Source organism: Homalodisca vitripennis, chromosome 4 (assembly GCF_021130785.1).
Source record: "Homalodisca vitripennis isolate AUS2020 chromosome 4, UT_GWSS_2.1, whole genome shotgun sequence".
NCBI classification, from domain to species: domain Eukaryota; kingdom Metazoa; phylum Arthropoda; class Insecta; order Hemiptera; family Cicadellidae; genus Homalodisca; species Homalodisca vitripennis.
Genome location: NC_060210.1, coordinates 125,408,912 through 125,422,175, shown reverse-complemented (window position 1 = coordinate 125,422,175; position 13,264 = coordinate 125,408,912). Strand labels below are relative to the sequence as shown.

The 13,264-nt window shown below is 32.5% G+C and overlaps 1 protein-coding gene across 3 annotated transcripts; it reads left to right on the top strand.

Annotated features, from left to right (window-relative positions):
• The first annotated feature begins 2,298 nt into the window (after positions 1-2,298).
• Positions 2,299-12,650, top strand: LOC124360123 (facilitated trehalose transporter Tret1-like). 3 transcript variants are annotated; one of them, XM_046813459.1, is made up of 2 exons: positions 2,299-2,435; positions 11,150-12,650. In XM_046813459.1, exons 1-2 carry the CDS (start codon positions 2,378-2,380, stop codon positions 12,469-12,471), a joined length of 1,380 nt encoding a protein of 459 aa, XP_046669415.1. In that variant the 5' UTR covers positions 2,299-2,377; the 3' UTR covers positions 12,472-12,650. The 3 variants fall into 3 exon arrangements, with proteins under 3 accessions (XP_046669415.1, XP_046669416.1, XP_046669417.1); XM_046813460.1 differs by lacking the exon at positions 2,299-2,435 and adding an exon at positions 2,455-2,610; XM_046813461.1 differs by lacking the exon at positions 2,299-2,435 and adding an exon at positions 2,662-2,798.
• Positions 12,651-13,264: the final 614 nt, after the last annotated feature.

Genomic DNA, 13,264 nt, shown 5'->3' with positions numbered 1-13,264 from the left:
ACTGATAAGTTGACTCACTGGAAACGACCCCGGATAAACCTTGGCACGTGCAAAACACTGCGGGATAGTTGCCAAGAATGAGAGCTTCCGGGAATAATTTGGAGTTCAAGCAAAAGACAAATATGCTTCCGCTATTACCTTAGAACATTGAAACTATTGAAGCCTATGAACCACTGCAAGTTAAATTGTTTGTACTTGATGTAGAGTCGGAATATGGAGTTGTCAGTTATGATGGTTATTTCTGAGTTGGCATTACAGCGCAGTTGATACTTTAATCATAAAATTCCACAGCTGTTAAATTAAATTTTGTAAAAATACTCAAAACTAAATCAAATCTGACTGGTAATGCAGCCGCTATTAATTAAATTGGGTTAGATCTTCGTTCATGAAAGCACTAAGTTTTTCCAAGCAAAGGTTTATATAATTTAACTAATCTTATTTCTGCGACAGAGTTAATAGGGGCTTTATCAATACTATTAGCTTACACTGTATCATGGCCTGTAATGAGACCGTGTTTCCGTGTTTGTATAATAGGCAGTAAAAGAGTTTATCCAGAGTTGTAATAGAATTCAGTGTAGATGATAGTACTAACCGGGGTTTGAATTTTAAATTCCTATTTTGTGGTCGTGACGTTTTGATGTTATCCAACTACTTGGAGCCCACGAAATTGAAGTATTTAAAACGACAAAGTCTGAGTACGGTGCGTTGATGTTGTCTATATGCCCGCACAATTCTCTTGGTCATAACTGTGTATCGATATGTTGCCACTCTGATATGTTGCATAGGAAACGTAACCAACCAATTTGGAAAGAGTTTTAAAATTATTTTCCAGGGTAGATTTTCTTATCTCACACAATGTCATCTTTGAGAATCACTACGGTTTCTTAAAAGGTAAGTCGATACTATGAATTTTTTAGTGTCATGCATAGTTTCTGCTCTTAATCTGAAAGAGAGCACCATCGCCATTTCTTCTTGATAAAGCCTTTGGCACTGTGAATCATAATCTTTTGCTCTGTAAACTTGAAACATGTGATGTCAGAGCATACCCTTTATTTGGTTTGCTTATTATTAAAACAAAGGGAAGTGGTGCGTACAAGTAATCCACAAAAATGGAAAAACTGTTTCAGATTTAGATGAGGTCAGAGCAGGTGTCCCACAAGGGTCGATTTTGGGACCGTTGCTTTTTATTATAAATGTCAATGAAGTATCAGCGGCCTCAGACGAAGAGAAGGTTATAGAGGATATTTTCATCAAGAAGAAATCCATCCTCATTTTTTACCATTTTTAGACTTCCCTTTTTGTCAATTTTATTTCAATTTTTGTTTTCAATAATAAAAGGCTATTTCCTCGACATTCCTACCAGCATTATACAAGAAACAACAACCGGTGCATAGTTTCTAAACAATGAATAAAGCTCTTCCAAAAATCATTACACTATTTGGGACCAAAAATATTTAATTTCTTGCCTATCACCTAAAGAACTTCCCTGACATTCATCCGTTTAAATCCATTTTGGTATCATTTCTTATGAAAGGAGAATTCCACAATTTATCTGAAAGTTTTTAACTATTATTCATAGTTTCTCACAATTTTAATATTTTGTTAACAGTAGTATATGAAATATACTAGTATATATTGTTCGTTATGACTTTTTGAAACATTGTAATATGAGCCATAATGTATTCTATTCTATTCTAATCGGACCTTCTTCGATCAATCTTTGTCTATAAAGAAATACCACCGGGTTAATTAAATCTGTATCGTCAGGAAATTAATTATTATTATGCTTTCCACTTTTTCATAAACAACAGATCATTTTGATCATTCTTTGCTCTTTGAAAATTATAAATATTTTCTGAATGGCAGTTTTATCGGGAACAATCCAGTATAGAAAGACAACCCTCATAAACCTAAACTCATAACTCGTCCCACTGTTTCCCATGGTTAGACGTCCGGTCTCAAGAAAGATTGGAGAAGCTGTATGATCATACGTACACTTGTATGAACAAAACAATAGCTACAGCGCAATAGTATGGTAATACAGGTAAATTTCAATGAGTAAACTGAAAATATGAGGATAACGGAAGGAAACTGAAAACAACTACGAAAATAAATATACATGTTACAATGGTTGTATTGTTTTGTGAAGTGAGATATAAAAACGGATTACAATTATTGTGTTGATCTTGGTCTCGAGTTGTATCCATTGTGATTAAAGATCGGTCAGGGACTTCTTTAGGATTACTCCCCGACCGCCGCGGCGCGGCGGCGGCGTCCCGGCGCTGGCGCAGCGTGAGAGCAGCACTGGCCACGGTGTAACAAGTTAGGGTAAGCGCTCTGTATTAATAGATGACTTTGTTGGCAAGGAGTGGATCCGATGGCGTCCAAGTGTGTGTCTAGGGGACTCCTGAATCAGTACATCGCTGGTCTTGCAGGTAAACACACTGTAGGATAGTCTGTAACGTCCGTAGTTCAATATTCTAATTATTTAATTTTGTTTTTTCGTGCACGCAGTCAGTGAGTGATGTGCGTTAATGAGTCACGCTGTTCAAATTTGGCGCTAAACGTTGCCAATGTTGTGTGTCTGTGCGCGCTCCTAACGGAATCCTGGTAACTACAATATAACTGTGTCAAACAATCAAGTAATAACTGTTGTTGAGAACTATTTTAATGAGCTTTTAGTGGCCAATTATCTTACATCAAATTAATGTCTCTAAAAAACACATTACTTATTTGGTAGCAAATGGATCCTCAAATTCGTTAAAGGGACGTGGGGTCATAATAACGTTAACATTTTAGTAAGTGTGTGCTATTTTGAGGTTTCCATATTTTTGTATAGGTTACGAGTAAGGACGAATTTTGTGTTGTTACTTCGTACCCCTAATGTTTTAATCATTCTATATCCTAATGTACCTTGTTAAATATAAAAGCAATATAATACTGACGATTTTGTGAATTCCTTTCTCAAGTTTTACTTAGAAAGAAAATACTTTTACTTACTTTGAAATAATTTCTTTTTTAGAGAAATTAGTTATCAATTGACTATTATTCGTGCTATACACGAATGATTTATGGCAACACACAAAACAAAACTAAAGCCTTAAAAATATTGAAATATTGTTTAAAAAATTACCTTATTTTTAACACTTTTAATGTTCCATTGGGTTAGCCAATGTCTTTCATCCAATGTTAAGTTGTTTCATAATTGGTGCGTTGAATAAAATTGATACTTTTTTCTTGTCTTCTTGAGTTGAGTATCTATAAGAAATGGTTCATTAATATTTGAAATCGTTAATTTAGTTAATTTGTACTTTTTCTGAGAATATGTTACTAAATTACTAATTTATGAAATATAAAATGGTACTTGCCATACTTAATATGCGAATTAACACAATTTTTACATTATTATGAGTTGCTTCAAGTGGTTTAAAATGTATGTAATCCAATCTTTTGGGTTTTTGTATAGCAGTATTAGAATCATTAAAGTAGAGAACCATATTGCAAATTTGCATAAAATTTTTACTTTTTGTATGTAAATTACTTAAAGAGAGTGGAGTGACAATCACAATTTAAAGGGTTAGTTTTAACTATATTATGTAAAAATTTATATACACAAACATGTACAAAATCATGTACAAATCATATAAAAACATGACATCAAAATCTTCAATTTTTTTATTAAATAAGGATCTCTAACAAACTTTCCTTGCCACATTCTGACGTAGTCAGTTCCAAATTGCGACAGTTATTGAGTTCCCTCAAATTGCTGCAATGTTATGGTATTTTATTAATTTTTTAAGAGAGGTCGATCCCCTTTTAAGCATTATTCTGCCCATCGTCATGGACCACTGACTGTGTGAGGATGTTATCAAACAGAATAAGAAAGAAAATCGATACAGCAGAAGCTCGATGGTACAACGGTCATAGACATGATTTGCACCTGGCCTATCTCTAAGTCAAATACTAAATCCGACGTCTCGGCCATCGGCACTCTCAAAACTATATTTCTCGAAACTTCATAATGTGCCCATATTAAAATCTTAAAATGTACAAGGATTACAGTTGATGTAAATCACTCAGAATTAATAAATCGATTTAATAACTAGGACAAAACTATATTCTCTAATACTGACCATGGTTACTTCAAAACCTTAACCGATATTTATGTATTCAATATTCTTGAAAAAATAAAACAACCATATATTTTAGACCAAAATATTATGCTCTACCATGGTTACTTCAAAACCTTAACCGATATTTATGTATTCAATATTCTTGAAAAATAAAACAACCATATATTTTATACCAAAATATTATGCTCTACTAGACTATATCAAAACTAGTGAAACCCTTTCAATATACATAAAAAGACAAAATAATTATCTTATGAACAGAGTTTGGTATACCTTGGAGGAATTCTAGGAAGCCTTGTCTCCAAGTTTTTTGTATTTAATTGTATTCTTCAATAGCCATGCTAATTTTTTTTTCGGCTTCAATTTGAAACTGCGTGTATAAATAATAATATATGTAATATCGTGTGTATGAATATTATACGATTATGACAATGTTCCATACAATATTGTATTGTTAATGAACCATAATTAGTGGATTTACAGAGATATGATTGTTACTTTTGGTGTACATTTTCATGTACAACATAAATGACCGTCATCTGAAATCTGTTAACTGGGTATCACTGGTTGACAGACTTGTCCAAGACACTTGTCGAGTTTAGTGATCCTTTCAAACATACGAGTCACCATCGACGAAGATGACCTTTTTTATCGATTTTATGATGATAATTGGAAAAGTCAATTTCATTAAATCTGGCCAAAATTTAGATAAAAAATGTATCTGGTCCCACCCCAAAATGCTCTAGGTTGAAGCTATAATAAATTATTTGTTTATAAACCGCATTAAACAAACCTTAGGTTTTATTTCGGTACTTGGTGCAAATTTAAGATAGATAGTGCAAAATCTAATATATAATCTAATATATAATCTAATATAATTTGCATAAATAATGCAAAATCTAATTTATGGAACTCATTAATCAAAGTAAAAGATTGTTTTTTTTTTCTTATAAAGTTGAATATTATATTTTTTGAAGATAATAAAATGGGGTTGTGCCATAAAAATCCTGTCTATTCTTGAGAAGAGCTAATTAGATAACTTGACAAACATGCATTTCTCTCAAAAAGCACAATTTAAAGACCACATAATTAGCTTGTTGCTGACTGAGTGTAAATAAAATTTCTGTAGACTTGTCATATAATTAAATTTAGCGTTTTCATAATTTACACACGAACCAAGCAAAAAAATAATCAATTTTGCTTAAAATACTATGCACATCATATAAATTCTCATAATGATTATTTTTGTCAATCTGTATATCAGACTCAGATTTGTCAAGTTTTTAAATCAATATTTAATATAAATGTTTCCTTTAAGCACGTGATAAATTATTATGAAACATCTTCGGCTCTATTTCACTTGTGATAATAATTAATTATAAATATCTGTCTTTCATTATGAGACAGCGCAATGGTTGATTTATTTTACCTACATAAAATGTCGATTGCATTCCAAAATAATTTATTCTTTCGATCAATCTATAGTAGTTTAAAATTAATTACTTGTATAAAAGTCTAGTTCGTACATTACCATTTTAATTACTATTCGATCGTGGAAACAAAACACACATTAACTTTATCAACCACAACCCGCGACCATTTTATTAAATGAAAAACTTCTTGTATGATTCGGAACAGAAATAAATTATTTATTGGCATATGCCCCTTTCGGATTAAATTAATAATTAGTAAGTATCCTTATCTCTCTCAAATACAAAAAAACGGATTGAAATGAATATTTACATTGGTCGGTTGTTGATTATATTACAAAAATAAGGACTTAATTAATTAATTATTCTTACACAATATACTAAATTGGTGTTATTCATTTGTACCGTAAAGTATAGCGCCATACTATGTATTGTATATTCCTACGACAAACTATTACATAATTAAAAATATTTCACTAACTGAAATACAATGCAGCATTTCATTGTATTTTCATATATGCATAGACATATTTTAGAAATAAATCGTATGTGATTTGTTTTAGTGAAAATAACTGAGCATTATGTTTTAGTTAAAAATGCATGTAATAAAACATTAACAGAGCAACATCATTATTGACACTCCTAATGTCAAAAACAGTTGCTGCCACGTCATAGTGTTTTGAAGCTTGGAAAGCACTGTACAATAATTTATGAGCTCAGGAGATATGGTCCATAAATCTAACTGGAAATGCACCTTGAGCTATTTTCAGTTGTTGAGTGCTTCCACAATCCTTCATAATGGAACAGCCTTTTGTTCCCAGTTTTGAAACCTTGATTTTTATGTCTTAATAAAACGAAACATTTTACACTTGGATAACTTTAAATCATAGGCCGTTAAACTTTAAGCTAAGAGAAATAGTGTATAACACTAGAGTGGAATAAGAACAGACGGCAATAAGACACAATTAAAGTATTTTATATAATAAATACGCGTATTTCTATAACAAAGTTCAAACTTTGATTACTTATGGACCTTAAGACCTATGGATTATTTAAAAATGCAATGAGCTGGACTCTGGTTTTATAGAAACAATGATCAGTAGTCCAGAGAAATCAAATTTTACAATTCATCTTTCATTTTTTTAATCCAAAACTGATATTGGGCTAAAATGTTCATATCTCGCACATATTTAGCCCTGCAACCCCAGGGTAGCAGAATACAGTTTAAACACAACAATATAGATTACAAGTAGATACCTGCCGCTTAAAACGAAATTTTCAGAATGAAAGTCCATACGCTTCTTATTAAGAGAAATTATAATGTTATATTATGCAGCGTTATGATGTTTCTCAAACGGAAGTAGGTTTTTATCAGCTTCGTGTTATTTCACGGAAGATAAAAAATTCTGTAAAAATTTAACTGTCTCTTATTTCACGTGTATGAGCACTTCTGGTTTAGAATGAATATTTTTCCTACGTCTCAGTTAAGTTTGCCTTGTTGTACCGATCAATATACTATATAAATAGGTATCAGAAACCTACTTCGATCTAAAAGTGTCTATTCATTTATACACTTCTTTTTTATTATACTCTTACTTTAAAAAAATTGCTGGTTAGCTTTTTATAACAAAGTCAAAGTCCTACACTTTATTTTCGAGTCAATGTGATTATGATAAATCTGAAGAACATTTAGTAATTCTGCAGAACATTTAGTAAATCTGCGCCTTGGGGCCTTTTTATAGAAAGATCAAGTATACAATTTGGACAAAAGATGCTGATACTGTGACAGTGCTTGCTTACCCATAATATACGAGTAGATTATTCACAACGACTGCTACTCCATAACTCCTGCACAAACTATCGCTGCATTTACAACTTAATCCTTGCAATTTTTTGCTGCACAATATTTGAAGGCATTTTACATTTCACGCCTAATACTGTTCAGTAGAGCAAATATTATTATTTTAACACAACTATTATTTCCAATGCCAGTCAACAAGATCTATGCAGCAAAAACATTTTCCTAGTAATACATAGGTGTAAGAAACATATTCAAGAACTAAAAAAAGTTTAAATTGTTTTAGCTTGTATTGTAAATTATTTATTTGAATCAGCTTTGTTCTAACACAGATGTAGAAACAAAAGAGTCAACCTAGCCATTGTATTGCCAAAGATATATAAACGAGGTATTGTACAATACTATCAACAAGTTTACTATGATATTTTATTTTTAAATATTGGATCATAAGCTTGACTTTAATAATAGTATATTAAATATTAATGTAAATTTATATGGGGTGTCTGGGGTGTCAGACTGCAAAAGTATTAAACGGTGTTCCAAGAATATATCTTTACTAACAACGTTAGTATTAAAACAATTATACAGTTGTAAAATCTTAAATGAAAACAAATAGGCTACTTTAAGAGGTAATAAGGAGTTATGGATTTTCATTGTTTAGGGTCAACAAAAACCAAATATAAGGACTTACAATGACAACAATAAAATATGATTATTTAGGATATTGTAAAAAAGGCGAATTTAGAACCATAACAAGGATGTCTTACAATTAACCCTAATTTAATAATAAAATTTCTTAAATAAAATACATTTTAAATATACCCAATTATAAAATAAAGGTTACTTTTATAATTTAAAAGAGAAAAACTCATTCATACACAAATTCATTAGCACCCCATCCGTCCTCCATGACCTACCCAAAGTAACCCATCGCTAACATTTTTTTCTAGCAATTGAGCTTTCAGTAAAGCTGCAAACGGGTTTCGACTCGTAACTGACCTTATATGGTTAGGAATGGCATTCCATGCAAAGAGTGGCAACATATGATTTATTGTAAGTTGAGGTTCGGTGGCAAATAAGATGCAGAGGACGGAAACTCTGTCACAATAGATTTTATTGATTACAAGGAAGTCAATATAATATATTTTTTAAGTTAATAAAACTCCACAGGCCTTTACATCGTACTACAATACTAACGACTATAGTATTGATACATTCTTAAAACGCATATTACTTAAAGAAAAATAACACATAATATATGAGTTTAAGATATATCAAATAATTAGGTTATGTTTTTAAAATAACTATTATTATTTGTTACTTTGCAACTCATAGATTTTTAATATATAAAATATTTAGGCATCCACATTTTTCCTCATTTTAGATGTTCATAACTAAATTTTAACAGAGTAATTTTGTATTTATTGAAAATATTACTGCACGGAACTGAGACTCGATTCAGGTCCACTAAAAGTTTTATCACTAGGATGAGGTCCCTTATAGACCGATACTAATATTACTATTTGCGTAATTATTCCTAAACGCTCTTTTTTAATTGGAGAGATTGTGGGTATAGGGATAAGAGTCTGGCCTTCAGAGGCTTTTTGAGAGTTGGAAAGACAATCAAGACTTTGCTCTTGCTTGTTATACAGGGAGTTCAAATATTGTGCGAAAATATTTAGGAACTGGTTAAATAGGTGAAAATAGGCTAAAAAGTTCCCATAACAGTATGATCTATTTAGATTCGTTTACTGCATGTATGAATTTTTAATTTTTTAAATCATAACTCTAGAAAGGTTAACTAAACTTAAATCATGTTTAAGTTATGATTTCTTCTTATTAAACATACAGATGAGAGACAGAACGCTGTACGAAGCGAAAATCCAATAGATTAAAAAATTTGTTTTCGTGTGTTTACGTCTATTTAACTATATCTCAATATGTTTATCCTTATTTTTGGACATCCTGTACAACTTGTGAGATCAAACTGTTCAAAGGCGTGAAATGTTACTTTAAGTTGTAAAATTATACTATAAATCTAATAATTTCATTTAAGTTATAACTTAATTGTTCGAGCCGGTAAAAAATATTGATTTCTGTCTGTCCGCATGATGTCGTAAAAATGAAATGATTAATATAATTGAAATTTTGCTTGAAACTTCACTTAAATATGAGAACACTGAGTAAAAATTATGGTGCATATCACTCTATGGGTTTTGTCTGAGCATTGCGATTGAAATGACTAATATAATTGAAATTTTGCTTGAAACTTCACTTAAATATGAGAACACTGAGTAAAAATTATGGTGCATATCACTCTATGGGTTTTGTCTGAGCATTGCGATTGAAATGACTAATATAATTGAAATTTTTGCTTGAAACTTCACTTAAATATGAGAACATTGAGTAAAAATTATGGTGCATATCACTCTATGGGTTTTGTCTAAGCATTGCGATTGAAATGACTAATATAATTGAAATTTTGCTTGAAACTTCACTTAAATATGAGAACACTGAGTAAAAATTATGGTGCATATCACTCTATGGGTTTTGTCTGAGCATTGCGATTGAAATGACTAATATAATTGAAATTTTGCTTGAAACTTCACTTAAATATGAGAACATTGAGTAAAAATTATGGTGCATATCACTCTATGGGTTTTGTCTGAGCATTGCGATTGAAATGACTTAATATAATTGAAATGTTGCTTGAAACTTCACTTAAATATGAGAACACTGAGTAAAAATTATGGTGCATATCACTCTATGGGTTTTGTCTGAGCATTGCGATTGAAATGACTAATATAATTGAAATTTTGCTTGAAACTTCACTTAAATATGAGAACACTGAGTAAAAATTATGGTGCATATCACTCTATGGGTTTTGTCTGAGCATTGCGATTGAAATAACTAATATAATTGAAATTTTGCTTGAAACTTCACTTAAATATGAGAAAACTGAGTAAAATTATGGTGCATATCACTCTATGGGTTTTGGCTGAGCATTGCAAATTTTTATATTAGTCTTATATGTAACCATGATGACTATGAGAAAATAGCAGAATAAATAAATTTGTACAATTATATTTTACAATTGTTTTACTTAAAATAACGCAAACCAAAAGCATAATTAAAATATTTTGCAAGAATAACTTTAAAATACTATATTATGAACCCAACAACGTATAGTTTATTCAGCCAAAAATAATCTAAATATTGTACAACAATTATAGTTATTTATGTGATAAGAGGTTTATCAAATATCAAATTTAGGCTAGTGGCAGCAGTTGTATTGCAAAAGAAATAATTGTGTATTTAAAATACGCTTATTTATTGTATACGAAATACCGTGAATTCATCATGGGTTAATTATAATTACCATGCCCTTTGTTGATGTTAATACTAATGATTTTCCTTGTTTCAACAACCCTTGCTTCACTAGCTAACCCATAAACAATGTGAATATCACAAGATTACGCTGAAGAATGTAACACAATAACAATAAAGTTACTACAACAAATTCATACAAAATTCAATTTTAAGAACATGTCTGCTTACTGCATTATCTTTGATGAAAACCGTAAGAATGGGAAATAAAACAAATGTGTGTACTACTACCAGTTGATTGATTACATACTGGTTCCAAACAATCAATTGTGTATAGCCCATTTCGGGCACTTTGAGATTTCAAAGTGTGTGTTTTGCTCAAATTCCCAAACTAAGTGAAGCAATAAAAGTTTTCACGACCTTTTAGAAGCACTACAGTTATGGTTTGTTACTTGTTTCAGCATGCTTAAGCGTAGTAAACTCCGCAACATGCTTCGGATGGGTGACGCCCCTCTTCAGTCATCTCCTTGGACCTGACAGTGAGATCCCCATGACGAGCGTCGAAGCCTCCTGGGCCGTGTCTATCATCGAGTTGGGGAACCTGGTGAGTCCCCTGCCTGCTGGGATACTCACCAACTACGTCGGCCGCAAGCCTGTCCTTCTGGCCGCCGGACCAATGTACATCATCAGCTGGCTCATGATCATATTCTACCCCACGGTGCTGATGCTCGGAGCTGCAAGGATCGTCCAAGGTATCGCAATGGGTCTAGTCTACACCGCAGGACCCATATATCTCGGGGAAATAGCGAGCAAAACCACAAGAGGGACTATAAGCAGTATATTCTTCAACTCCTGGTGGCTCGGATTCCTCATAGAATACACGGTCGGCCCCTACCTCACGTTTTACCCCTTTACGTATTTCACGCTCCTTTTGAACATCCCGTTCCTATTGTTATTCTGCTGGCAGCCCGACAGTCCGTACTTCTACTTGATGAACGGCGAGGAGGAAAAGGCAAGGAAGTCTCTGAAGTGGTTCCGGGACGCGACTCCTGAGGAGCTCCAAGAAGAGATGGAGGAAATAAAGATGAGTGTTGAGGACCTGAAGAAGTCGTCCAGTGTCAGCGACATCGTGGCGACCCCGGAGGAGAGGAAGGCTCTCACCATCCTCATGGTGTTGTCAGCGGTCAGGCTCCTCAGTGGTACCGGAGCGATCACTGTTTACGCCACTGACATCTTCAACCTCACACCCAAACTTGTGATTCCATCTGACATAGTCACCATCGTACTCGGTATTGTTCTGTTTGTGGGAGGCTGTATCAGTTCGTTCACCTCGGATTCCCTCGGGAGAAGACCTCTGTTGATGGTGTCCTGTGTGGGCACCCTCTTGTGTCAGGTCTGCACCGGTACGTATTATTACGTTTTGACCAACACTTCTCTGGACGTTTCCGAATACAGTTGGATCGCAGCGGTTTTGATCATCGTCTATTGTGGTTTGTGCACTTTCGGAATGTACCCGGTGTGTTCCGCATACACTTCCGAGCTTTTTAGCTCGAACACCAGGGGAATAGCTTCTAGTCTGAGCGCCATCAATGTGACCATAGCTTCCTTCCTGATTCTGGTGATTTATCAACCAATAACGGATTACATAGGGCTGTACGCAAATTTTTACTTTTACTCGATCGTCATTTCATCAGGCGGACTGTACTTTTACTTCTACGCGCCGGAAACAAAAGGAAAATCGTTTCTCCAGATCAAACGAGAACTCGTTAGCTTGTATAGCTAGCCTGACGCCAGAACAAACTCGTGCATTTAACAGTTTTTATAAAACTATTTTACAGATATGAATCTTTGTCAACTTATCTGTATTCTCATGTTTCCTTTAATTGTAAGGTAAAAATATAATGTTAACATAGTAGTTAAATAATTTTTTATACTATTACTAAATAAATAATTGAAAAAGGATATGTACATTTTTATTTTTTGGAATGTGATAAACCTTTAGATTAATTCGTTGCTTCAAAGATGGTATTATAAATTTTATAAGTTAGAACTTTTTATTATGTGTTGCGCACGCGTGCGTGTGTGTGAGTGTCATTCATATTTTTGTAATATGGGAAAGACATAAGATTCATTTTCTTATATCATTTAATCATAATGCAACCTCAATGATATAATTTTCTTTACCTATTTGCAAAGACCGTTAGCTTTATTCAAATACAGTTAGCTTAATTCGGATTAAAGAATCCTCATAGCATAAAAGTAACAAATTAGTGTGATAATATTATAGTGCTCACATTTATATTACTTTTGCCTAATAAGAATAGATGTAGTCTTATCAAAGAACAAAAATATCAATCATTAGTTTGAAAGAACCCGTGGTAAATCACTAATGAAAATTTGAGAAACTGGCAAATAAATCTAAAAACCTAATTTCGACTATTTAATAAAATTAGAATAAAAGGATTATATTACAAAAACGAAAAGGGAAAGATTGATTTTTGTAATTCAGTAAAATGTACTAGTTTTTTAAACTGAGGCTAGTAATAAAATAATACAATAGTATTAACAATAATACA